Below are 25,935 nucleotides of genomic sequence, written 5' to 3' on the forward strand. Positions count from 1 at the left end.
GACCTAAATCAATTGGCATTTAGAGCAGCATTTCTCAATAACTAGTTAGTTATATGGAGATCATCACCATATTTGTCATGAGAAAGGCAGGCTGTCATAGAGTAGTATTGCTCATAGTCCTGGGCCTCTGCTTTAAGGAATTTAGTGTAGGCTTCTTCTGCCTGGGTCCTCAAGTTCTGCAGGTTAAAGAATCCATGGGATTAAGATAATGTGCTTATGGGGAGCCTGCACCCCATGCTCTTCTTTATAGACAACAGGTCTGGGGCCCCAGAATTCTGTCTGGTTCCATGCAGATCTTTTTTCTTACTTCATTCTCGAGAGTGTGGACCACACCACTAGTGTGTGGGCACCCTAAGCCAAAGGAGCAGTCTTTTGCAGATAGAGTAGACAGAATTTAGATGTGTGCAGTTATTTTTCCATTTACATGCACACATGGCCTTCTAGCTCTGGATGGAGCTGGAGGTAGAAGCAAAATGAAGAAGGCCAGGGACTTCCATTTATACTCTTATGCTGCTCTACAAATGTTAGAGGTGGAACTGACATGGTGGTTTAGCATGTAGGCTGTGTTAGAATCCTGGCTCTTCACTTATAAACTGTGTTATCCAGGGCAGGTTCTTGAACTCTATTCATGAGGGTTGATGTAAGAATTAAACGAGTTAACATATGCTTTGAATGGTGTCTGGGAAAAGAAAGCCTTCTTAAATACTAAATATTAGGTTATAATTTGTAGTCTCTACACCAGCTACTCCTCGGAAGGAAGGTTGGGCAATCACCTTCTGCAAAAACGGCAAGGAGGCCACGTGTTCTGACCTCCTCTAATCCCACAAGAGGAAGACTGAATCACCATCAATAGCCCAAGGCCTATTTCTGCGAGGCCAGACATGCTGCCTCCCTCCAGCCCTTTCCCCAACCTTCCTCCCAAAGCACCCACCACCTCTCTCCTGGGTTCATTAATTCACTGCAGTGGCCACACAGAACTCACAGATTGTGGGGTTTATTAGGGAAGTACCAGGCTACAATTCAAGTTCAGGAAAAAAATGCTCAGTCTCTCTCCCAGCCCACCATCTCCCAGCCAAGTCTCTCACAGTCTCTCCTCCAGCAGTGCGTGTCCCTCGGTGTCTTACTCAGCAATGTGTGTCTCTTGTGTCTGTTTTCCAGCAGCATGTGTCTCTTTCAGCAGCACGTCTTCCTCAACCACCAGTCAGAGAGAGTTCTGCTTCTAGGAGGCCTCCTTTTGAGCCTGGCAGAGTGGCCAAACTGGCCAATCATAGCATCAGAACTCTAAGCACCTGAGAGAGAGCCTCCCATAACATTGCATTGTGCTACACCCAACAAATAACCCAGGTGGATAACATTTACAATCAGGAGCTCCTCAGTTGCTCATTCCACCACTGAGTTTAAAATGACTTATGGATAGAAAAGCCATACTAAGTAATTTATTACACTGCACCTTCTATAGTGATACTTTCTCAGAAACCCAAGAAGGGGACGCTATGAGTCAGATCCAACTTGACAGCAGTGCGTTATTATTAGATTATGGGAGTTCTGGTGGCATAGTGCCTAAGGCATTTGATTAACCATTTGACCAATCAGAAAGCTCATGGTTTCAAATCCAACAGCCATTCCTTGGAAGGAAGTTTGGGCAATCTACTTCTGTAGTGATACTGCCTTGGAAGCCCAAGGAGTGGTTGCTGTGAGTTGGATCCAACTCTACGGCAGTGTTTTTTTTTTTTTTTTGTTTATTAGATTATAATTATCCTTTTTGATAAAGGAAGGAGTTATCCCTTATGTTTAGAGAAGGAAGAAATAGTTCCTGATTTTAGTAAGCTGAAGAATCTTTAAATAGAAGTTAGTTGAGTACTGTATTATATGGGTGTGTGTATCTATTCCTTCAAGTGAAGAGTAGTTCTGCTCAAAATTGCTAGTTGTGAGATAGGTGTAATACAGGAGCTAGTTGGGTAGAATTCAGCTGAAGTGATTATATTATGTAAATATAATGTATTAGGGAGACATAGATGTAGTTGTAGCTGATGGAACTAGATATATTATCTAATTGCTTCACTTTAAATATGAGAAATTTGAGGCCTGTAGAAGTTACATGAGCTATCTTGTTTTGTAATTGCTCTACGTTAGATTAGAAGATCCTTAAGATTCACCCTTATTATCCCTTACCCCAGTCCAGGATTTTATGTCTTGATAAAACTCCATTGTTACATATAATAAACACCATCAGCTATTTAAAAATAATTTTAAAAAAATCCCCATTGCCATCAAGTTGATTAGAATCATAGTGACCGCTCTTTGGGTTTCCGCTGTGGTATCACTACTGAAGTAGCCAACCTTCCTTCCAAGGAATGGCTGGTGGGTTTGAACTGCCAGGTTTCTGGTTAGCAGTCAAATGCCTTAGGCACTATGCCACCAGAGCTCCCTAAATGATCCTACATTGCCTATTTTATATGCTGTATAATAATTATTAAGATCTAGGGAGTTTATTCAAACTCAGAAAGTACATAAAAATCTACTCTGTCCATAGGAATCTAAGCCATATTAAATTCTAGCACACTGTCATTTACTTTGTTTATTGTGAAAGGGTAGAAAGCAAGGTCAGAGAAAGAAATTACTACCCCCCTTACTTTTTTTCTTTCCAGAGACCCTTAGTTTCAGAGGTCCTGGATGTACACATATTTGTAGAGTGAGTAGAAACTCTTCGAAACTATAATGGGAGTTGGCTTGGTTTCCTAACTAGTTTGGGATGGGAGTTACTGCTGTGAGTGATTACAGTGGGAACATCCATGACAGATCTGGTTGTACTCAATTTCAACTTAGTCATTAAGTTTATTTACACTGCCATAATTTATAGTACTTAGAAAGCCAGAGTTTTGCCAGTATTTTTCTAATTAATAAAACATCCTACCTTAAAGAATGCTAGATGTCTCTTCTACTTGTTTCACAGAGTTGTTTTGAAAATAAATTAAGAAATAATATATGTGAAGACACTTTTGAAACTACTTTTAAGATATTTTTTGAGTGTCCAAATTATATTATTAGGAATAGTGGAAAGGTAAGTGGAATCCCCCGTTTAACAAAAGTTGTGTAACAGTCTCATTGCATCATAAAAAACAGAAGTTAGATTTTGGTAATTCATACAGTCGGCAGACTGCAGTATAATTTTTCTCAGGTAGTAGGGTGTTTAAACTTTTCTACAATCAAATACTACTTGCCAGTGGTGAGCTACCCAGAGGATGTGTGAAACTACTAATAGTAAAAGGTCTTTCTCCACTACCCTGAACCACAGCTCATTACCTCTCCTTGCTGGGATCCATTTTTCTATAAGCACAGGCACCAAATCACACTCTTCACATCCAATGTGCATTCTGACTCACTAGATAAACAGGGTTGTTCCAGGAGCAATATTTTGAAATTGTCTCAGTGAACTTAATTAGCTCACTTGGACATCATTTTCTCACTGGCTTCTTGTTTTTCTTGATGGGGGATGCTTCTGGGATACCTTTTCTCTCTTTTAAATAAACAGAGAACTGACCTTACACTGTTAGTCTTGTTTTTTGTTGGTTCTCTACCAAAGTGCAGTAGTTCTAAAAACACACTCACCTTTTACCAGGAATATGACCTCATTATGGAAAAATAACTGTAATGTTATTTCCTCTGCTCCCCTCCTCCACACACGCAGTAAAAAATAGGAGATTTTCGTTGTTGTTGTTGCCAGTATTAACATCACTTCAGAGAAACCAAGCTGTCAATCCTTATTTTTTATTGTACTGGACACACACACACACACACACAAACCAAACTAAACCTATTGCTGCTGAGTCAATTCCAAGTCATAGAAATCCTATAGGACAAAGTTGAACTGCTTCATAGGATTTCCAAGGCTGTGAATCTTTACGGAAGCAGACTGTCTTATCTTTTTCCTTCAGAGTGGCTGATGGGTTCAAACCACGGATATTTTGGTTAGCAGACAAATGCTTTAATTACAGTGTCACCAGGACTCACTTTCTCTCTCTCTCTCTCTCTCTCTATATATATATAAATATATATATACACATACATATGTATTGCTAGTACAGTAAATGTATATATCTATATTAATAAATTGATCCCTTGATTTTTTATTTTTTTTACAATAGAACCACTAACATTTATTCTGCCAGTTGTTGTCACTTAATCTCTTAGAACCCTAATTTCTTCTCGATGAAGTGGGAATATTACTATCTACCTAAGACTATTCTTTTGAGAATTGAATATGATTATGTTTATTAAATACTTAGCATGAGCTTGGAAGTAGTATTTTGTTGTAGAAGAGTTTAAACACCATATGGCATGTGCTTAGTAATTTTTTTGGGGGATGGCATGTTTTGGTTCTATAGTGCCGCTCTAACAGAAAATACCACAAATGGGTGGCTTCAACAAACAGAGGTTTATTCTTTTACAGTTCAGGAGGCTAGAAGTCCGAGCTCAAAGTGCCAGCTCTAGGGACTGGGTAAAAGCCCCTTGACCTTGGGCTTCAGCTCTGCTTCTTGGTCCCAGCCCACTGGAGCTGGAGGTGTTTCTTAACCCAGGCAGCTGGTGGCTGCGGGGGGTGACAAACTCAAGAACAACAAGTAAAATAGCACAGTCCCAATGTTACCAAACCACACAACAGGGCACTAATTCAAGGCCAGAAACAGTCCCAAGATTGGTGACAACATGGCAGGCCACTCATTCACTGATGACTGGACCAAATGCAGGATCCAAATGTGTGAAGAAGCTCAGATCTTTCTCAAAGTGTCTTCTTATATACTGGGAGTAGACCGCATCCCTAAGGTAGCTACTTAGCTGCTCACAGTAGATTCCACCATGGAGTTGATTACCAGTTTCATCATGAGGAATAATTACATCCATCTGCCCAACCACTCCAAACCAGACCCAGCCAAGTTGACACATAACCTTAACTACCACAGGGGTGATATGCAACCTGTTAATTTTTTCATTGCAAAACATATTTTTACCTTCTTCTATCTATTCTGTGTGATTTTAGTAGCAAATACTAAGGCTGTCTTCTTGTTGTATCTCTCTTTTGGTTGCCAATTTCTTAAGCCAATGCTCAGTTCTATGCAGAAACACAAGTTCTAGAAATAAGTAAATTCTTCCTTTACATATGCTAGTTATGTTAGTTTCATTCTACCCTTTCTTGAATGCAGAAATTGCTTGCTGTGCTTAGATTAAGTATTTAGTTATTTGTTGCTGCATAGCTAACTACCCCAAAGATTAGTAGCTTAACACAACTGTTGTTTTATTATCTTTTATGATTATGTGGGATAACTAGATGTAGCTAGCAGTTCTTCTGCTGATCTTGCTTGGGGTCTCTCATGCAATGGTAGCAGATAGCAGCTGGGGCTGGAACTTTCACAGTGGCTTTACTCACATATCTGGTGCCTTTGTGGGTGCTAGAATACCTCTCTCTGTCTTTTGGTTTCTCTCTTGCTACATAGCTTCTCCACATCACAAGCTTGGGCATCTGTTTGTGGCAGCTGGATCCCAAGAACACAAAAAATGTCCTAGGCCTTCTTAAGGCTTAAAGCCCAACTGAGTACAGGCTCACTTCTTCCTTCTGTTGGTTTAAGTGAGTCCAAGGGCCAGTCTGAATTCACAGTTGGAGGCACTGTCCAAGGGTGTCAGTCCTGGGAGGTATCTCTGGAGACTTGCTGTCCAGTAGATAATAGCTTAACTCTTGGCCATTTCCTTCCTGTCTATATCACCTTGTTCCCAACAGAATGTGTTACTCATTGTGTTTCATTTACCAATTAGAATTAGCCTCAGTCTTCAACTTAAAATCTTCTGAGGTTAAACTAGCAAATTGTCATTGTAAAAGAGGGAATTCCAGTATAGAGCAATGAGAAATAAAATCCTTTAAAACCACTAACCTACTGCATCATATAATTGGTTTTTCAAACAATTCATTTGTTCCATCATGAGCAAGAGATGGCCACTGGAAGTTTGATGTTTCTATGAATTATAAATGGAAACATTACATGTTATTACATCTACGGTGCTAATTACTCTCAGAATGTATGACTGTGTAGAACCTTGAAATGATAATGTTTTTCAGGTTATTTCTTTTCCCTTTTCATCTGCAGTTCCTTTTGAAACAAATACAAAAGCAGAAACAGTGACACTGTCTGATGCTCCTTGGAGTGATAGCAGAGATAAAAGAGATGGTACAGAAGCTGGATTATTGAGCTCATCTCCAGTGAAGTTACGTTCCAGCACAGTGGAATCTTCATCAGAGAAAAATACCAGTAGTGCTTCTGTTCCTGATGCCCCCATTATCCTGAGCCCTCCACAGACTCATACATCAGATACATACAACCTGGTCTGGAGGTCTGGAAAGGATGGCGGACTTCCTATCAATGCCTATTTTGTGAAGTATCGAAAGGTAATGTCTTGTCATTTAACATCTTTTAATCTCACACCTCAAAATTATTTGTATACTACATGATTATTTGTAGAGTGCTAGAAAATAGAACAGAAGTGTCCTGGAATGATAAGTTTATGAGAAATTTTCCAGCTCTCATGCTGGATTTCCCAGTTTTACAAAAACGTTAAGAATGAAGTACAGATAATTTCCTCCCTGATTTGGAATCTAAGAACCCAGTAACTTCTTGATATTCTTTAGAAAATATTTTAACCCCTTGGATATAAAGCTTTATATACCACTTTTTGAAAATAATTCTTAAGATAGTAGAATATAGTTTATTTAGCAAAGAAAACAGTTTCTTGTTAGAAACAACTGTTTGAACAAATTCTTCTGGCATTATCTGTGACAATTGTTTGCATTTCAAATTGCCTTCTTAATTGTATGGGAGTCTCTGGGTGTTGAAAATGGTTAATGTACTCATCTGCTAACCAGAAGGTTGGAGGTTCACGTCTGCCCAGAGGCACCTCAGAGAAAAAGCCTGGTGATCTACTTAGAAAAATCAGCCATTGAAAATCCTATGGAGCACATTTCTACTCTGACATACATGGAGTCCCTCCAAGTTGGAATTTACTTCAGGGCACCTGGTTTTACTAGTCTTAACTGTATTAGAATCTTGTTTGATCACTTATTTATGGGCTTATGTTAGAGCCCATAACACTGTGGCTACAGTGATGGACTCAAGCATAGCAATGATTGTGAGGACCAGGCAATGTTTTATTCTGTTGTCTATGAGGTTGGTGAGTCAGAACCCACTTGACAGTACCTAACAATAATGACGACGTTAGAGCAAAGTGAAAAATCTCTTCTGTATGTAATGGAACTAATGAGGGAAGTGGGAGAGGATACACTTATATTTAAAATAATTTTGTCAAAGATTTGTTTAGAAGCTCTGCTGACATAGTGCCTAAGGCATTTGACTGCTAACCAGAAGGCTGGTGGTTCAAACCTATCAGCCACTCCTTGGAAGGAAGATTGAGCAATCTACTTCCATAGTGATACCACCTTGGAAACCCAAGGAGGGGTCTCTATGAGTTGGAGCCGACTCAACGGCAGTGTGTTTGGTTTTGGTTTAAGATTTGTTTGAGTATCCATCATTTAATAGTAAAATTTTTAATGGCTGAAAAAATTAACATGGTGATATTTGAAAGTTTATCCACTGTTTCTAACCTGATGATTCTAAATAAACAAAGTGCCTAAGGTATTTGACTGATAACCAGAAGATTGGCAGGTCAAACCTACCAGACACTCTGTGGAAGGAAGATTGGGCAATCTACTTCCTTAAAGATTTACCGCCTTAGAAACCCAAAGTGGGTCACCATGAGGTAGAATCAACTTGATGGCAGTGAGTTTGGTTTTTTTATTTTTTTTAATCTACCTTGAAACCTCCATGTAATGCTATCCCTTCTTGCCATTAACCAAGATACAACCAACTGGATCTTTTTTAAATTTATTTCCACCAACACATATGCAAAAAAAAATTATGTACCAAGACATCAAGCAAGGTGCTGGGAATATATAATACATAATCATACAGTGTGTATACATACAAACATATGATGTATATTTCAATTTACCATATATTTATATAGGAGCTCTGGTAGCATAGTGCCTAAGGCACTTGACTGCTAACCAGAAGGCTGGCGGTTCAAACCCACCAGCCACTCCTTGGAAGGAAGGTTGGGCAATCCTACTTCCGTAGTGATACTGCCTCAGAAACCCAAGGAGGGGTCACTATGAGTTGGGGCCGACTCGAGAGCATATAACAACAACAACATATATTTATATATATTATGAATAATACAGATTATTTTATTCTCCTATTAAGTTTGTTAATAAAGGAGCTATGCCATTACAATGAAAGGAAACAAACTCTGGGTGATAAAATAGCTCGCTTAAGGCCACAAGTGAGAGGTAATTGTAAGATCTTTTTGCCATGAAAATTCTTAAGCTCTTGCTGCAGGTACAGGTCTATTTATATTTCTTGCTATAATTTTGTGTCTCTTTTACTGACAATGGTATATCACTTTCCAAAATTTATCTAGAATTAAATCAGTTCTAGTTTTTATTAAATTTCTTGGCCAGATTTGCCAAACCTATTCCCACCAAGCTGATTCAGAATAATGGAAACCCCATATGTGTCAAAGTAGAGCTGCCTCATAAGGTTTTAGTGGCTTTGATCTTTTGGAAGTAGGAGGTGCCTCTGGGTGGATTCAAACCACCACCTTTTTTGGTTAGTAGCCTACCGCTTAGCCATTTGCCTACCCAGGGACTCTTAAATTTGAGTGAAGGGTTGTTCTGCTCTTCATCTCCTGTTTTTCATGGTTTATTTTCTCTTGAGCAGCTCGATGATATTGTTGGTATGGTGGGGAGCTGGCACACAGTCCGTGTCCCAGGAAGTGAAAATGAGCTCCATTTAACAGAACTCGAGCCATCTAGTCTCTATGAAGTTTTGATGGTAGCTAGAAGTGCAGCAGGAGAAGGACAACCTGCCATGTTAACCTTCCGAACTAGCAAAGGTAAGCATGATCTTCCTTAGGAAGAATAAGCTGGTTGTCTAGATGTCTAATTTATTAGTAATTCTCTCAAGTCCCTGTGGATAACAGAAATTCTTATATAAATTTATTAAAGCATGCTTATTATTGTACCTTTTTGGGCACACTGAATGGTTTCAGTATTCCATAGATAGTTTTGAGTGCTTATGGAATATAATACATTAGGGTAGGTGATGCTGGGAAAACAAAAATGAAGAAGGCAAGATCCGCTCTACTGGAGCTTATCCTTGCTAAGGAAGGTAATCCATATACATAAATACCAACTACAAGGAAGGATTTAATTCAGTACAGCTGATATTTACTAAATGCCTCCTATGTGCTGGGCATTCACTAGAATAGGCAAAACCCCTTGCCTTCATGGACCTTATGTTCTAGTTGGGAGAAACTTATACCTAAGTGATAGTTATGGTAGAAAGTGGTGACTGATGGATACAGGAAACATGCGGGACAGGAATTATTATAATTTCAAGTAGGTGCTTAGGGAAGTCCTCAGTGAGGTGAGGTAGATAGAAAGCCCTGCAAATATCTAGGGAAAGAGCATTCCCATCAGAGAAGAGAAAGTACAAAGGTCAGAGAAGGTGGCATGTGCTTGTGCAACTAGGTGCATCAGGGAGGCCGGTGTGACTGACCCACAGTAATTGAGCAGGCTGGTAGCATAGTGCCTAAGGCACTTGACTGCTAACCAGAAGGCTGGTGGTTCAAACCCACCAGCCACTCATCAGAAGGAAGATGGGGCAATCTACTTCTGTAGCGATACTGCCTTAGAAACCCAAGGAGGGGTCGCTATGAGTTGGGTCCAACTTGATAGCAGATAACAACAACAACAACATAATAGGAGAGGTGCCCAACAGGATGGCAAGATGGTTAACTCATGCAAGGCTTCATAGTCAACTGAAAGGACTTTGACTTTTACACTGAGAGAGACAGGAAGCACTGGCAGATTTTGTGCTGAAGAGTGGCATGATCTGCCATATGTTTTAATAGGATTGTTCTGGCTGCAATGGTGAGGATACATTGTAGGAGGGCAAATATGTCAGCAAATAGACCAGAAGTAGAATGACAGGTAGTATAAAAGATTTATAAAGAAAAGGCTGGAGACAGCAGAAAAAAAGGACATTCTTTTTGCTCAGGGCTTCAGACTGGTTCAAAACAGTTCAGTAAGTGCTTAATAAACAAGAGCTGCATCTGCATTGCATAGCAACCAAATCTGTCGCCTGTGGTATTTTGACCTGAGTAGGAAACAAATGCCCTGAGTAGGTAGCCAACCTTGCGGCTTTGAATGTTACTCCCTGGAGTCTTGCCAGTAATCCAGTCTCCCATATCATCCTCCTGAAACTTTCAGAAGGAAGGACTATGGCAGGACGCTTGGAGAATAACATTATTGGCAGGACTCTAGAGAGCAACACACATTCAAAGTAACACAGTTGGCCACCATCTCTGAGTGGGGCACAGCTGTTTGTTTCCTACGGCATCAAAATACCATGAACAACAGGTTTGGTTGCTATGTAGCACATGTGCAGCCATTGTTTATGATGGCAATTATTAAACCATTTTGAATCAATTCAAAGTCCTGTTTCTGCAGGGTAGATTGTGAGGGTAGCCTTGATTGAAAAGATGGTATCATAGCTTAGCCTTAAATAAACACAAAGACTTTAGTAGTAGAGGTGAGAATTGAATGGAGGAATATTTTGGTATCTCAAAAAACAAACTCACTGCCATCAAGTCAGATCCGACTCATAGTGACCCCTCCTTGGGTTTCCGAGGCGGTATCACTACCGAAGTAGGTTGCCCAACATTCCTTCCAAGGAGTGGCTGGTGGGTTTGAACCGCCAGTCTTTAGTATGGAACTATAATAAAAAGGAGGTATGAAGATTGAGGAGAAATATTCTACTGGCTTTTGAAAAAAATTATTTCATCTAACTACTAAGACTGCCCAGAAAAATTATTATATGTTATGTTAAATGTATCATGAGTTAATTTCCACAATTAGTCTTTAGTCATTCATAGGTCTAACCTGTAAATACTGTAAGAATGTATTTAATTTTTAAAAAAATCACTTAATTTCACTCTTTTGCTTTCTGAAGTTTTAAAATTTAGGATGACAATTTTTCTGTGAGGAAACTTAGTAGAAGCTCTTTAATAACGAATTTATGTTTTAGAATTAAGAAATATGTACACTTGAGACCGTCACTCATCTCTTGGCTCCTTCACTTGTGTTGTTTTCTCTGTGAGTAAATTAAAGTTAGTATGATAGTTAAAGACACATTTGGCTTTCCCTTAAAGGTGTAAGGAAAAGACAAAGTAATTTTTAAAATCATTTTCTCAGATTAGCTAATTATTTACCATGTAAGTCTTAAATTTAGACCATTCAGATAAGTTCTTATATCTGTATATCATTTGAAGTTTCACAATGCTCTTTTCTTACTTTACTATACATAAGCTTGTGTTACAGGATATATATATATATTTTTTAATATTTCTAGAAAAAACAGCCTCATCAAAAAACACTCAGGCATCTGCTCCACCCATAGGAATCCCTAAGCATCCTGTTGATTCAGAGGTTACAAGCAACAACTTTGGAGTGGTGCTTACAGATTCCTCTCGGCACAGTGGAGGTAAAGGAAAGGATCTGCATTTTATTCATATTGTTTGTTTACAAATGTTAGTGACCTGCTTCAGATTATTTGGGGGAAGGGGTGGTGTAGGGTGTCTGTTATCAAGCATGCCCTACCCTTTAGCTCTTTCAGTCTCCTGTTTTCAAATTTGGAAATCCAGTGTCATGACTAGTATTAAGTCAATCACTCAGATTCAAAAGGTTTCTGGTGCTAAGTTTTATAACTTAATCAAAGGGTTATTTTGTCTCTCCTCTGGCAAAGGAAGGCAAATTTATATCTTGAGCATGGAAAGTCTCTCTCTTTGTGAGGTGGCATAGCAAAATGTATGGTGTTACCCGTGGAAAGATTTTGTTTCTTTTATGGAAGGAGTATGTATCATACTCAATTTCATTGCACTATCTAGTTAATCTTATGATTTTTTAAATGTCTTGGCAGTAAAAATTTTAAAAGACTTCTTTTTGGTATTTAAATTGCACACTTACCAGTGCTACAGTTGCAACATAATGTGCTTTTTGTGATTGTGCTAATCTGCCGCTACATCTGGGGAAAAACTTAAGATTTCATTGCTGAGCTTGAAGATCTTCAAACTTCTTTTCCATATATTTGTGGTTTCCCTGAATTGGTGTTAGACAAAAGTTGTTGTTGTTATGTGCTGTTGAGTCAGACCCAACTCATAAGGCCATAACATTTTTGAACTGCCCTCTGGAGAGCCTCTAAGCAGAGCCTCTTTTACTTGAGTACTTTCACCTCTGAGGAACATTTCAGCTATTTTAAGCAGACTACTTAAATAATTATCAAAATTTATATGAATAATACTAGCATCTGAGAAACAAAAAACCTTACTGTTTATTTAACACAAACTGTAGTAGATGCTTTGCTAAATATTGGAGCAGCAGAGAAACGTCCTTGCTTTTAAGAAATTTACAGTATAGTGGGTGATATTGACAAACCAATAACCATATGTTGTTGTTGTTATTTGCCGTCGAGTCGGCCCCGACTCATAGCGACCGCTCCTTGGGTTTCCGAGGCAGTATCACTACGGAAGTAGGATTGCCCAACCTTCCTTCCGAAGAGTGGCTGGTGGGTTTGAACTGCCAGCCTTCTGGTTAGCAGTCAAGTGCCTTAGGCACTATGCTACCAGAGCTCCTAATAACCATATAGTGAATAATATAGAAAAATGGACAGTAGTGGTAATTTAGTGATAGAATTCTCAACTTTCCATGTGGGAAACCTGGGTTTGATTCCCAGGCAATCACCTCACAGGTAGCCACCACTTGTTTTTCATTGGAAGTTTGTGTGGTGCTATGATACTAAATAGTGCCTAAGGCACTTGACTGCTAACCAGAAGGCTGGTGGTTCAAACCCACCAGCCACTCCTCGGAAGGAAGATGGGGCAATCTACTTCCGTAGTGACACTGCCTCGGAAACCCAAGGAGGGGTCGCTATGAGTTGGGTCCGACTCGACGGCACACAACAACAACAACAACAATGATACTAAATGGGTTTAGCATCCCGTTTGGGTTTCAGCAGAGCTTCCAGATTAAGGCAGATTAGAAAGAAAAGCCTGACAATCTACTTCTGAAAATGAACCAATGAAAACTCTGTGGATCACAGCAGTCTGTGTTCCATGGTTCATGGGGTCACGGTGAGTCGGGCCAACTTGACAATAGCCAACAACAACGATAGACAAACTAATAGCAATGATTTTGACTTGTTGTGTTAGAGATTATACTCTTGGTATTGTGGTATCACAAGAGAAATATCTAAGTCACCCCACTTGATATAGACGAGGGTAAATGGTGGTCAGAAAGGCTTACCTCTGCTTCTGCAGCTAAGCCCCAAAAGACAAGAAGACTATAACTAGGGAAAGAAACAAAAAGAGTGTTCTAGGCACAGACAGCTTCTTGAACAAGCAGACATGCTAGATTTCATTTAATGTGACCAGAGTGAGATAGGTGCCTCATATGATATACTTAACATTTGGATCTTAGTAAATAGGAAGATCTGAAATCTATAAAGAGCCCTACAGGGGTTGAAGGGAGGGGCAAGGGAAGGATGGCAAGAGATAAACCTAGAGAAGTAAGTAAGAAGGATAGTGGCAAGGTGAATGGAGAAAGAGGACATATATGACAGATTTACACTGACTCTGTATTGAATGAGGAGAAATACAGTGACTTGGGTTGGGCAATAGGACCTATTTACCAAAATTTAAGTAATAAGAATTTTTAGGCAAAGATTACGAAATTAATTCTAGAAGTCATGAGTTTCAAGTTTTCTAAGCAGAGATAACTGTAATAATCCTATGAGGGAGGTTGTGTATCTCTCTTACAAATTAGAAAACTGAGACTCAAATAGGTTATGAAATATGCCCACAGTCATCCAGAAGGTGGTGGAACTGCTGTTCAAATCCAGGTTTTCTAACTCCAAGTACAGTGTTCTTTTTTTATACCTTGTTGACCATCACATCTATTTTTTTCTTTTAAGTATTGGAAATATTGATTTCTGTAGATATATTTTCCTTAAGTCTTTCTTTTCCTCTTTGATCTGTGATGTTCTTTGATGAGTTTAACATCATTTGAATCAACAAAGAAGTTGTCTGGTTGTCTAATTTGAAAAAAGAGATTCATTAACAGTTCTATTCATTCTGTTTCCATTGCTTTCTAACTTGAAAGGAATACAGTAAGTATTACTTGAAGTTGCCTGCTTTGCATGTATTTTTTTTTTTTTTACCCTTTAAGCAATTTGCTTTTAGAATGCCATAATTTTCGCCATAAGAGTATTCAACAGTTTTCTTTCTTCCTATGTATTTGTATTCCACTACACATCTGTCAGTTTGTCTTACTGAGGTGGCTTGTGTGTTGCTATGATGCTGGGAGCTTCCCTACCAATATTTCAAAACCACAGAGTCATCTATGGGAGACAGGTTTCAGCAGAGCTTCCAGATTCAGACTAGGAAGAAAGACCTGGCAATCTACTTCCAGATATTAGCCAATGAAAACCTTATAGATCACAACCAAATATTGTCTGATTTATTTCTGGAAGATGAGTCCCCTAGGTGTAACATACTAATAATCAGGAAGGTGGTGCAGCACTGCACAATATTTTGTTCTGTGCATGAGGTCACAATGAATCAAAGTCAACTGGATGGCAGCTAACAAAAACAACAACATGTATTTGTATTGTGGGTGGAAGAAGTGTTGAGACAGAGGGTTTTACCTGAGATTCACCAGTGTAATCTAACCATGGTCTATAAAACAAAAAAAACAAATCACTGCCATCGAGTTGATTCTGACTCATAATGACCCCCTTTGGGTTTCTGAGGCGGTAAATTTTTATGGAAGTAGATTACCCAGTCTTCCTTCTGTGGAGTAGCTGGTGGGTTTGAATTGCCAACCTTCTCGTTAACAGTCAAATGCCTTAGGTACTATGCCACCAGAGCTCCTTAACCGTGGCCCATTGTTGTTGTTGTTGTTGTTATGTCCCGTCGAGTCGGCCCTGACTCATAGCGACCCCTCCTTGGGTTTCCGAGGCAGTATCACTACGGAAGTAGGATTGCCCAACCTTCCTTCCGAGGAGTGGCTGGTGGGTTTGAACCGCCAGCCGTCTGGTTAGCAGGCAAGTGACTTAGCCACTATGCTACCAGAGCTCCTAACCGTGGCCCATAGTTGGTCTTTATTGTTTCAGTTCTTGAAACTTAATTGTCAGCATGCCAAAACATAGGCAGTCTCTGAGAACCAGCTCACATTTTCAGTATCCACAGGTGATCAGTGTAAATGAGAATGGCACTTTACTAATTTGCAATATGATCAACATACCCTTCAAACTGTTAGTGTCAGCATTCTTTCTTACAGGAGCCTGTGGGAAGCTAGTTAAAACCACAAGTTGCTTGGTCAACCAAAGGAGTTAGGTACATGATCTAAATGGCTGAATTTAAGCCTGATGTTTCTACCTGGCACAGGGATCAGACTGTCTAATTTGTGTGTTGGGGCATTTCCTACCTTTGGTAGTGCTAACTGAAAACTGGTAGATGCAACTTTCTGATCCCCCCTTATTCTACGCTGATCATCTGTTTTTTTTTTTGATAGCACCTTTCTTTACTTAACTACCTATTCTTTCTGCTTTCCTCCTGAATGACATACTCTTCCCATTAGTAACTATTAATTTTATTAGTCAAATTTTGTTTCTGTTTACTGCTTGCAATCTGTATTTTGGAGTAGCATTCCTAAAACTTTGAGGTGTGTTACAATAAGATGTAATAGTAATTGCTAATATAATAAACTGTGCATTGGTTTGGTGAATGTGTTTTACATAGCTTGGATGAATAAAGAAAAACATTTAAATAAGATAATGAATAATTGTGAAAATTTATTGTAAATGACTACTTATACATGGTGTTTGCCATGAACTTTATTTCCCTGCAGTTCATCATTTTGTTTTCTATTAGCTCTTTTAACAGAAGATGGGAAAATAGTCATAATATAATTAACTTTGGCAAAAGTTTGATGAAGAGTCTGTAATAAAATTAGGTCTTAGGATTTATACCTTTTGGTTTATTTAAGATGTTCTGGCTTTTTTTTTTTTTTCTATTTTTCATTGTTGAATTAATTTTCATGTGTATATAAAAGTAGAGAGAATGGCTGTTCTGGTTACCTAGTACTACTCTGACAGGAAATATACCACATATGGGATTGACTTAACAAATAAGAGTTTATTTTCTTACAGTTTAGAGGCTTTAAGTCCAACTTCAAAGTGCCAGGCTCTAGGGACTGGGTGAAAGCCCCTCAGCCTTGGGGTCCAGCTCTGCCTCCTGCTCCTGGCCCACTGGAGCTAGAGGCATTTCTTCACTCAGACAGCTGCTGGCTGCTGAGGCTGACAAACCCAAGGTTGACAAGTAAAAAGACACAGTCCCAATGTTACCAAACCACACGGCAGGCCATTAATTTAAGTCCATTGTAAGTCCCAAGGTCGGCAGAGCATGGCAGGCTGCTGAACAATGACATGGCTACATGCAGGGTCCAAGCATGCCATAAGCTAGAGACCATTCCCCAAGGCTTCTGCTTATATACAGGAAGCAGACCACATTCCCTAAGGCAGCTACTCAGCTGCTCACAGCAGATTCCACCATGGAGTTGATTTCCAGTCTCATCATGGGGAGTACTACAACCAGCTGCCCAGCCATTCAGCCAGGCTTAGCCAAGTTGACACACAAACCCAACATGGCATAACCCAAACCCAACATCTATAATTACCAACATCTTGCCAATATTATTGCGTAAAGTTTTTCTTGTTTCTGACAACATGAGTTACTGAAATGAATGTTCCTATTTTTAGTTCCAGAGGCCCCAGACCGCCCCACTATCTCCACTGCATCAGAGACCTCAGTCTACGTCACTTGGATTCCTCGGGCAAATGGGGGTTCTCCTATCACTGCCTTCAAGGTAGAATACAAACGGATGCGGAATAGTGATTGGCTGGTGGCAGCTGAAGATATCCCTCCTTCCAAACTTTCTGTGGAAGTTCGTAGTTTAGAACCAGGTAATTTTATCCAAACATTTCCTTTTTTTTTTTTTATCATAAATGCTGTCTTTACTTGGATAGCTTTCAAAACCTTGTGTTTTTCTATTTGTTAAAGTAATATGTGTTTATTATATACAAATTTGAAAATATGGAGAATATAAAGAAGAAAATAAGTCACCTGGAATCCACCAATCCTGAAATAATAATTATTTACATGTTGATGTATTTCTTTCTATCATTTTTCTCTTTTTAATATAAGTGAGGATTATGCCATTAATATTGTTTAATTACCTTCTTTCCCCCTCATTATATCATGGGTGTTTTCCAATATCATTGAAAATTCTTCAGAAATTCAATTTTCAAGATGCAACTATTGATCTCTTCTCATCTGGAGCAAAGAAGAGTGAAGAAAATCAAAGATGAATGGAAACATTTAGTCAAAAGGACTAATGGACCATGAGAATCTCAGACTATATGACCCTGAGACCAGAAAAACTAGATGATGCCTGAGCTACCAATGCCAACCAGTCAGAAAGGGATCAAAATTGGAGATCTTGGGTAGATGGGAGAAAAAATGTGGAACAAAATTTTGAAAAAGCATAAAAAAGATCAGGTTTACTGGTTGGATAACTTGTGGAACCCCTGAGACTATGGCCCCAAGTTACCCGTCAAGCCTGGAATTGAACGCACTCTTCTAGCTTAGCTCTCAGCTAAACAACAGACAGGTCTACTAGCCAAAAAACTACACTAGGCAGATGTACTTTTGAGAACAATCATCTGTGGGATATCAGAAGGGCAGCATTTTCACAGGGAGAAAGGTGTTGTTGTTGTTGTTATGTGCCGTCGAGTCGGACCCGACTCATACCGACCCCTCCTTGGGTTTCCGAGGCAGTATCACTATGAAAGTAGATTGCCCCATCTTCCTTCCGAGGAGTGGCTGGTGGGTTTGAACCGCCAGCCTTCTGGTTAGCAGTCAAGTGCCTTAGCCACTATGCTACCAGAGAAAGGTAGGAAGTTACAATGCATAGGCCAGAAGGGCAGAGGGAGAGGGTAAAAACAGGGAGGAAGCGGGAGGAGAGCTGTTACAGGGCATGTAATTAGTGTCATGAAACAAAATGTGTATGAACTGATTCGTAAAACAAATATGCTTCCTAAAACTTTACCAAATCATAATGAAAAGTTAAAAGAAAGAACCAAAGAAACCTCAATTTTCAACAGCTGCATGATCTACCAAGTAACTTTCATAATTAATTTAACCCACTCCCTATTGTTGGGTTTTAGATATTGTTTTTCTTTTTAAAAAATAACACTTTATTGTGTTATTTTTTTTAGTGAAAGATTACACATCAAATTAGTTTCTCACTTGACAATGTCCATACAAGTTGTTCAATGACATTAGTTTGCTTTTTCACAATGTGTCACCATTCTCTGTAATTGTGTTCTGGTTGTTCTGTTCCAGTACTTTTACCTTCTCATCTTTGTTTTAGAGTGTAGGTAGTCCCTGACAGAGTTTCATGCCTGTGACTCCATTGTAAGTCAGTTCTAACATAACTTGAATACCTCCTTTTTTTACTTTTAGTTTCATTATTGCCTTTTATTGTCTGAACTTTGAACATGTGCAAGTAAACATCTGAGAATGGTAACATCAGCAAATTACACACTGAAATATTGTGTGTAATATATATTACTGTCAATAAGATGTGCAAAAAAAGAAAAGATAGTTGTAAGTGTACTTTGTCATAAATATGTTGTTAAGTACAGGACAACCAGTAATTGTAGACCTTTTGGTCTCATGTAGGTGATTTTTTAATGAAGTACTGTATCCTTGGATCATATCCTTTATTTTCTGTGCTAGTCTCTTATTTCACTAGAAACTTGTCCTCAGGGGATAATTTCTGTTCAAGGTTTAAAGAGCATCTCAGGGCGATAGTCTCTGGGAATCCTCTAGTTTCAACTGGCCCAGTAAGTATGGACTTTTTAAGACTTTGGGTTCTATTTTGGGTTTTCCTTCTGGTCTGTCAGGGTCTGTCTCCAGTGGTCTTGATCAGAATGGGTGGTAGCAGTAGCCAGGCACCATCTAGTTCTTCTGGTCTCAGGTTCTTCTGGCCTGAGGCTGTGGCTCGTGTAGACTATTAGTCCTGTAGACTGGTTTCTTCTGTGACACTTTTGTTTCCTTCTTTCTCTTTTGCTTCTGTTGAGTAGAGTCCAGTAGTTGTAGCTTAGATGACTATACACAAGTTTTATGACCCCAGATAACTAGGAATGGAACATGAACTTTATGAACTATATAATGTCAATTGACTGAGAAGTCCCATACACTAAGGTCCAAAGCCATCAAACCCAGAAAACCAATCTCACAAGGTGTTTGGTTATGTCTGAGACGTATCTGTAACTGTGTCCTCTATGAATATACATATGTGCACACACATACACTTATATGTAGCTACTTCTGTCTGTGTACACATACATACAGGGACAATTCTACCCTGTCCTGTAGGGTTGCTGTGAGTCAGAATCAACACCAAGGCAGTGGATTTTTTGGGGGTGTTTACTCATATATACATACATGTTGACCATACACTCATTTTTTGATTATTGGTGTTGTTGCCAAATTATATATGTTATATTCTTTAGCACCAACATCTTTTTTTTCTCTTGAGCACTTCTTAGTGGCAACATTTACTTTGATCAAACTGTGCTTATTATAGCCACATTTGATTCCACATTTCCTATCACCAAAATTATCAGTTATCTACAGTCTAGAGAATGATTCTCCTTTCTACACATCCATGCCTGGTTACCACCAATGAAAGTTGGTCTATGTATATATATGGAGCTCTGGTGGTGTAGTGCCTAAGGCTGCTAACCAGAAGATTGGTGGTTCAAACCCACCACCCACTCTGCAGATGGAATACTGGGCAATCTACTTCTGTAAAGATTTACCACCTCAGAAACGCAAAGGGGGTTGCTGTGAGTCAGAATTGACTTGATGGCAGTGAGTTTTGGGTTTTTTGGTGTATGTATGTATATATATATGAGCTCTGGTGGTGTAGTGCCTTAGGCATTTGACTGCTAACCAGAAGTCTGGTGGTTCAAACCCATCAACCACTCATCGGAAGGAAGACTGTGAAATCTACTTCCATAGAGATACTGCCTTGGAAACCCAAGGAGGGGTCAATATGAGTCAGAATCAACTCAACAATAGTGAGTTTTTTTATTTATTTTAAGATATATGTGTATATACATGTTTTTGCCTTCTTATAAAAATGGGATCGTACAAAATTTGTCCTACATGATTGGCTTATCTCACTTAACATCATGTCTTCCAGATCGATTTATATTATATAACATTTTTCACAGACTTGCCATTGCTTTGGTTGCATAGTATTTCATTGTATGTGTGTACCACATTTTGCTTATCCACTCATCCATTGAAGGACACTTTGACTGTTTCCTTTTTTTTTTCCCCCATTGTAAATAATGCTGCAACAAACATAGGTATGTTTGTATCTGTCCATATCTCTTTTATTAGATCTGCAGGGTATGTACCTAGGAGTGAAGTTACTGGATGATAAGATATTTCTATTTCTAGGTTTTTGAGGAAGTGCCATGCTGTTTTCCATAGTCATCGTACCATTTTACAGTCCTATCATCAATGTATAAGGGTTCTAGTCTCCCTACATCCTTGCTAACATTTGTTACCTTTTTTTTTAATCAATGTCATTTTAGCCATGGTGAGATGATATCTCTTGGTGGTTTTCATTTACGTCTATCTAATGTCTAATGATCATGAACATCTTTTTTCTGTTTCTTGACTGCTTAAATGTTTTCTTTGGTGATGTCTGTTCATGTCCTTTGCCCATTTTTAATTGGGCTGTTCGTCTTGTTGTTGAAGTTTTCTATATATTTATCCTTATTGGATATGTTATTTCTGAAAATGTTTCCTAGTCTGTGTTGTTGGTGGTGTTGTTAGTTGCCATTGAGTCGTGTCTGACTCATAGCGACCCTATGCACAGCAGAACAAAACACTGCCCGGTCCCATGCCAGCTCTATGATACTTGCTATACCTGAGCCCATTGTCACAGCTACTGTGTCAGTCCATCTCATTGAGGGTCTTCCCCTCTTTTGTCAACCCTCCATCTTACCAAGCATGACATCCTTCTCCAGGGAATGGACCCTTCTGACAACATGACCAGGTGAAATGAAGTCTGGCCATTTTCACTTCCAAAGAGCATTCTGGCTGCACTTCCTCCAGGACAGATCTGTTAGTTCTTATAGCAGTCCACGGTATTTTCAGCATTCTTTGCCAACACCACAACAAAAGCATCAATTCTTCTTTGGTCTTCCTTATTCATTGTCCAGCTCTCACATGCATATGAGGCGATTGAAAATATCATAGCTTGTGTCAGGCGTATCTTAGTCCCCAAGGAGACATCTTTGCTCCTCAGCACTTGAAAGGGGTCCCTTGCAGCCAACTTGTCCAGTGCTATACGTCATCTAATGTCCTGACTCCTGCTTCCATTGGCATCAATTGTAAAACTGAGCAATGTGAAGTCTTTGACAACTTCAATCTTTTCTCCATTTATCGTGATGCCGCTTATAGGTCCAGTTGTGCGGATTTTTATTTTCTTTATATTGAGATGTAATCCATACTGCAGACTATATTCTTCAATCTTCATCAGTAAATACTTCAAATCATTCTCACTTTTAGCAAGCAAAGTTGTCTTGTCAGTGTATCGCAGGTTGTTAATAATTCTTCCTCCAATCTTGATGCCATATTCTTCTTCATACAGTCCAGCTTCTTGGATTATTTGCTTGGCATACAGATTGAAAAGTATGGGGAAAGGATACAACCCTGACACACTTCCTTCTTGATTTTAAACCATGCAGTGTCCTAGTCTAAAGGTTCTCTTTTAATGCTTTTAATAAAGTCTCCTGATAAGCATAAGTATTTAATTTTTATGAAGTCCTATTTATCTAATTAGCCTTCTGCTGTTCATGCATTTGTATTTATGTTTATTAACCTTTTTTTTTTAAAAATTGTGATTTGGGTGAAGGTTTACAAAGCAAATTCATTTTCCATTCAACAATTAATACATACTTTGTTTCATGACGATAATGGCAGTCCCCATAATGTAACAACTCTCTTCCCATATCTTCCCTGTGGGAATATGTGTATTTTCCCTGTCTCCTTCTTTCCTGTGTGTTCCTGCCCTCTGAGCCATCTCTCTGTGCAAATGCTGCCCATCTGATCTTCCATTGTTGATTGTTCTAAGGAGTGTACCTACCTAGCATAATTATTCACCTTGTAAGCCTGTCTTTTGTTTGGCTGGAAGTCACAGGAATGAGTTCAGTTCCAGACCTGAAGGGTAACTAGGGGCTACAGCCTTGACGATCTCACCAGGCTCTATCAGACCAGTAAACCTGATCATTTTTTACAATTTTGAGTTTTGTTCTACATTATTCTCCCGCTCTATCCGGGATCTCCTGTACTGATCCCTTTCCAAGTGGTTGACAGTAGTAGCCAGGTACCATCTAGTTCTCTTGGTCTCATAGTTATATAGGCTGAGGAGCGCATAGTCTACTAGTCCCTTGGACTAATTTTTTCCATGTGTCTTAGCTTTTCTTCATTCTTCTTTGCTCTGGATGAGGATAGACTCACTGTTGCACCTAGATGGGCACTTGCAAGCTTTAAGACCTTGGTCACTACTTACCAAAGTAGGGTGTAGAGCAATGTTTTTGTGTAGTATGTTATGCCAGTTGAGCTTGATGTTCCCCATGATCATGGTCCGAAGCCAGTGGTCCCAAAAACTCACTCCCTCAGAGTATTTGGCTGTGCCCAGAAAGTTATCATAACTTTGCCCCATTAGCTCTGTTACATATGTACATTCTTATAGCACACACAAATATGTATGTAGAAATATCATCTGCCAAACTTATATATGATCATGGGTATATTCCATTTTGCCTAGACACACCTGATCATTTAGCCTTTCTCCCTATGTATCCACCTGTAGATTAATGTTTCTCATAATTGATAGTACAGTATTGTATATGTAAAAGTGTTTACCTTTGCTATCTATACCTCCTGTGCACTTCTCTGTTTTCCTTTTCATTAGTGTTATTGTGCTGGTTACTCCCTTTTGGTATATTGCCTTTCCCTTCACCCAAATCAAAAGTTCTCTCTTACCTATCTAGCAATTTCCCCCCCCCTCTTCTCACATCCCTGGTAACCAACAAAGAAATTTCCTTCCATGTATAAACCTTTCCTTGACTTTTTACAATGCTGGATGCATAGAATATTTGTCCTTCTGTAATTATTTCATTCAGCATAATGTCCTCCAAGTTCATCCATGATAGGAGGTGTTTTACAGATTCTTCATTATTCTTCAGTGTTACATAGTATTATACCATTGCATGTGTGTACCTAAGTTTGGTTATCCATTCTTCTGTAGATGGGCACTTAGGTTGCTTCTATCTGTTTTCTGTTGTATATAGTAATGCAATGAACATGGGTGTGCATATGTCTATTCCTGTCCTGGTTCTCACTTCTGTAGAATATATATCTAGTAAAGGGATTGTTGGCTCAAATGGTATTTCCATTTCCAACTTTTTAAGGAATTGCCATACTATTTTCCACGGTGGTTGTACCATTTTACAGTCCCACCAGCAGTATATGAGAGTCCCAATCTCTCCTCATCCTCACTGGCATTTGTTATTTTCTGTGTTGTTGAACTTTGCTTTTAGTGCCAGGGTGAAATGGTATCTCATTGTTGTTTTGATTTGCATCCCTCTGGTGACATAGTGCCTAAGGCACCTGACTGCTAACCAGAAGGTTGGTGGTTCAAATCCACCAGCCACTCCTCAGAAGGAAGATTGGGCAATCTACTTCCATAGAGATACCTCCTCATGAACCCAAGGAGGAGTTGCTATGAGTTGGAGGCAACTTGATGGCACATAACAACAACAACAATGGCTAATAAGAGATCTGGTGCTGTAGTGCCTAATGCATTTGACTTGGTAACCAGAAGGCTGGCAGTTCAAACCCACCAGTCACTCTGTGGAAGGAAGACCAGGCAATCTACTTCCGTAAAGATTTACTGCCTCGGAAACCCAAAGGGGGTCGCTGTAAGTCGGAATCTACTTGATGGCAATGAGTTTGAGTTTTGGAATGGCTAATGATTGCATCGGAGCTCTGGTAGCGTAGTGCCTGAGGCACTTGACTGCTAACCAGAAGGATGGCGGTTCAAACCCACCAGCCACTCCTCAGAAGAAAGGTTGGGCAATCTACTTCCATAGTGATACCGCCTTGGAAACCCAAGGAGGGGTCGCTATGAGTCGGGTCCGACTCAACGGCACATAGCAACACAATGATTGCAAGCATTTCTTCATGGGTTTGTTGGCCACCTGAATTATTTTCTTTGGTGAAGTATCTGTTCATGTCTTCTGCCCACTTTTTAATTGGATTGTTTGTTTTTTTGATGTTGAGGTGTTGGAGTTTTATATAAATTTTAGAGATAAGACACTTGTCAGATAGGTTGTTGCTGAATATTTTTTCCCATTCTGTAGGTTCTGCCTTTACTCTTTTGGAGATGTGCATGAGAATTTAATTTTTAAAAGGTCCCAGTCATCTAATTTATCCTTTGCTGTTTGTATATTTTTAATTATGTTTGATAGTCTATTTATGCTATATATTAAGGCCCTTAAGTTTGCTTCTGTTTTTATTTGATGAACTTTATGATTTTAGCTTTCACGTGTAAGTCTTTGGTCCATATTGTTTTAATTTTTGTGTTTAGTGTGTGGTATGGATCTTGTTTCCTTTTTCTGCAAGTAGATATCCAGTTTTGCTAGCACCATTTGGTAAAGAGACTATCTCTTCCCAATTTTAATGGATTTTGGCCCTTTTGTCAAAGATCAGCTGTCTGTAAGTGGATGGATCTATTTCTGGGTTCTCAATTCTGTTCCACTGGTCTGTGTGTCTTTCATTGTACCAATACTAATACCACAGCTGTACTGTGGCTGTATGGTAGGCTTTGAGATCCAGGAGTATGAGACCTCCTGCTTTGTTTTTCCTCTTCAGTAGTGTGCTTTGCTTATTTAAGGTCTGTTTCCTACCTGTATAAAATTAGTGATTGTTTTTTCCATGTCTTGAGAGAATGCTGATAGAATCTGGTTCAGGATTGCATTGAATGAGTAGATTGCTTTTGGTAGCACTGACATTTTCAAAGTGTTAAGTCTTCCTGTCCATGAACATGGTATCTTTTTCCATTTAAGTAGATTTCTTACAGTTTCTTGTAATAGTTTTTTTTTTGTAGTTTTCTCTGTATAGGTTTTTTGTGTCCCTGGTAAGATTTATTCCTGAGTATTATTATGTCTTTTTGGTAGCTCTTGTAAATAGTATTGTTTTCCTTATTTCCTTTTCAGATAAGTCTTTGCTGGTGTAGAGGAATCTTAACTGATTTTTGTATGCTGTTCTTGTATCCTGCCGCTAAGCTAAATCTTTCAATTAGTTGCAGTAGTTCTTGCTGAGTCTTTTGGGTTTTCTATATATAGGATCATATCATCTGCAAATAGGGATAGTTTTACTTCTTCTTTACCAATTTATATATCTTTGATTTCTCTTCTTGCCTTATTGCCCTAGCTAGGACCTCCAATACATTGTTGAATAGAAGTGGTGATAGAGGGTGTCCTTGTCTGGTTCCCATTCTCAAGGGGGAATGCTTTTAGTCTCTCTCCATTGAGAATATTGTTAGCTGTTGGTATTGCATGTATGTCC

General features: G+C 39.1%; 1 protein-coding gene across 1 annotated transcript in view; it reads left to right on the top strand.

Annotated features, from left to right (window-relative positions):
- Positions 1-25,935, top strand: part of CDON (cell adhesion associated, oncogene regulated) — a 207,503-nt gene that overhangs the window by 111,922 nt on the left and 69,646 nt on the right. Inside the window, exons 8-11 of the mRNA XM_007947239.2 lie at positions 6,135-6,433; positions 8,817-8,991; positions 11,511-11,642; positions 16,974-17,177. Coding sequence (XP_007945430.2) covers positions 6,135-6,433; positions 8,817-8,991; positions 11,511-11,642; positions 16,974-17,177 — 810 coding nt within the window. The remainder of the gene's footprint in view (positions 1-6,134; positions 6,434-8,816; positions 8,992-11,510; positions 11,643-16,973; positions 17,178-25,935) is intronic.

Source organism: Orycteropus afer, unplaced genomic scaffold, assembly GCF_000298275.1.
Source record: "Orycteropus afer afer isolate SDZICR_OR568_19922 unplaced genomic scaffold, OryAfe1.0 scaffold00178, whole genome shotgun sequence".
In the NCBI taxonomy this organism is placed as follows: Eukaryota; Metazoa; Chordata; class Mammalia; order Tubulidentata; family Orycteropodidae; genus Orycteropus; species Orycteropus afer.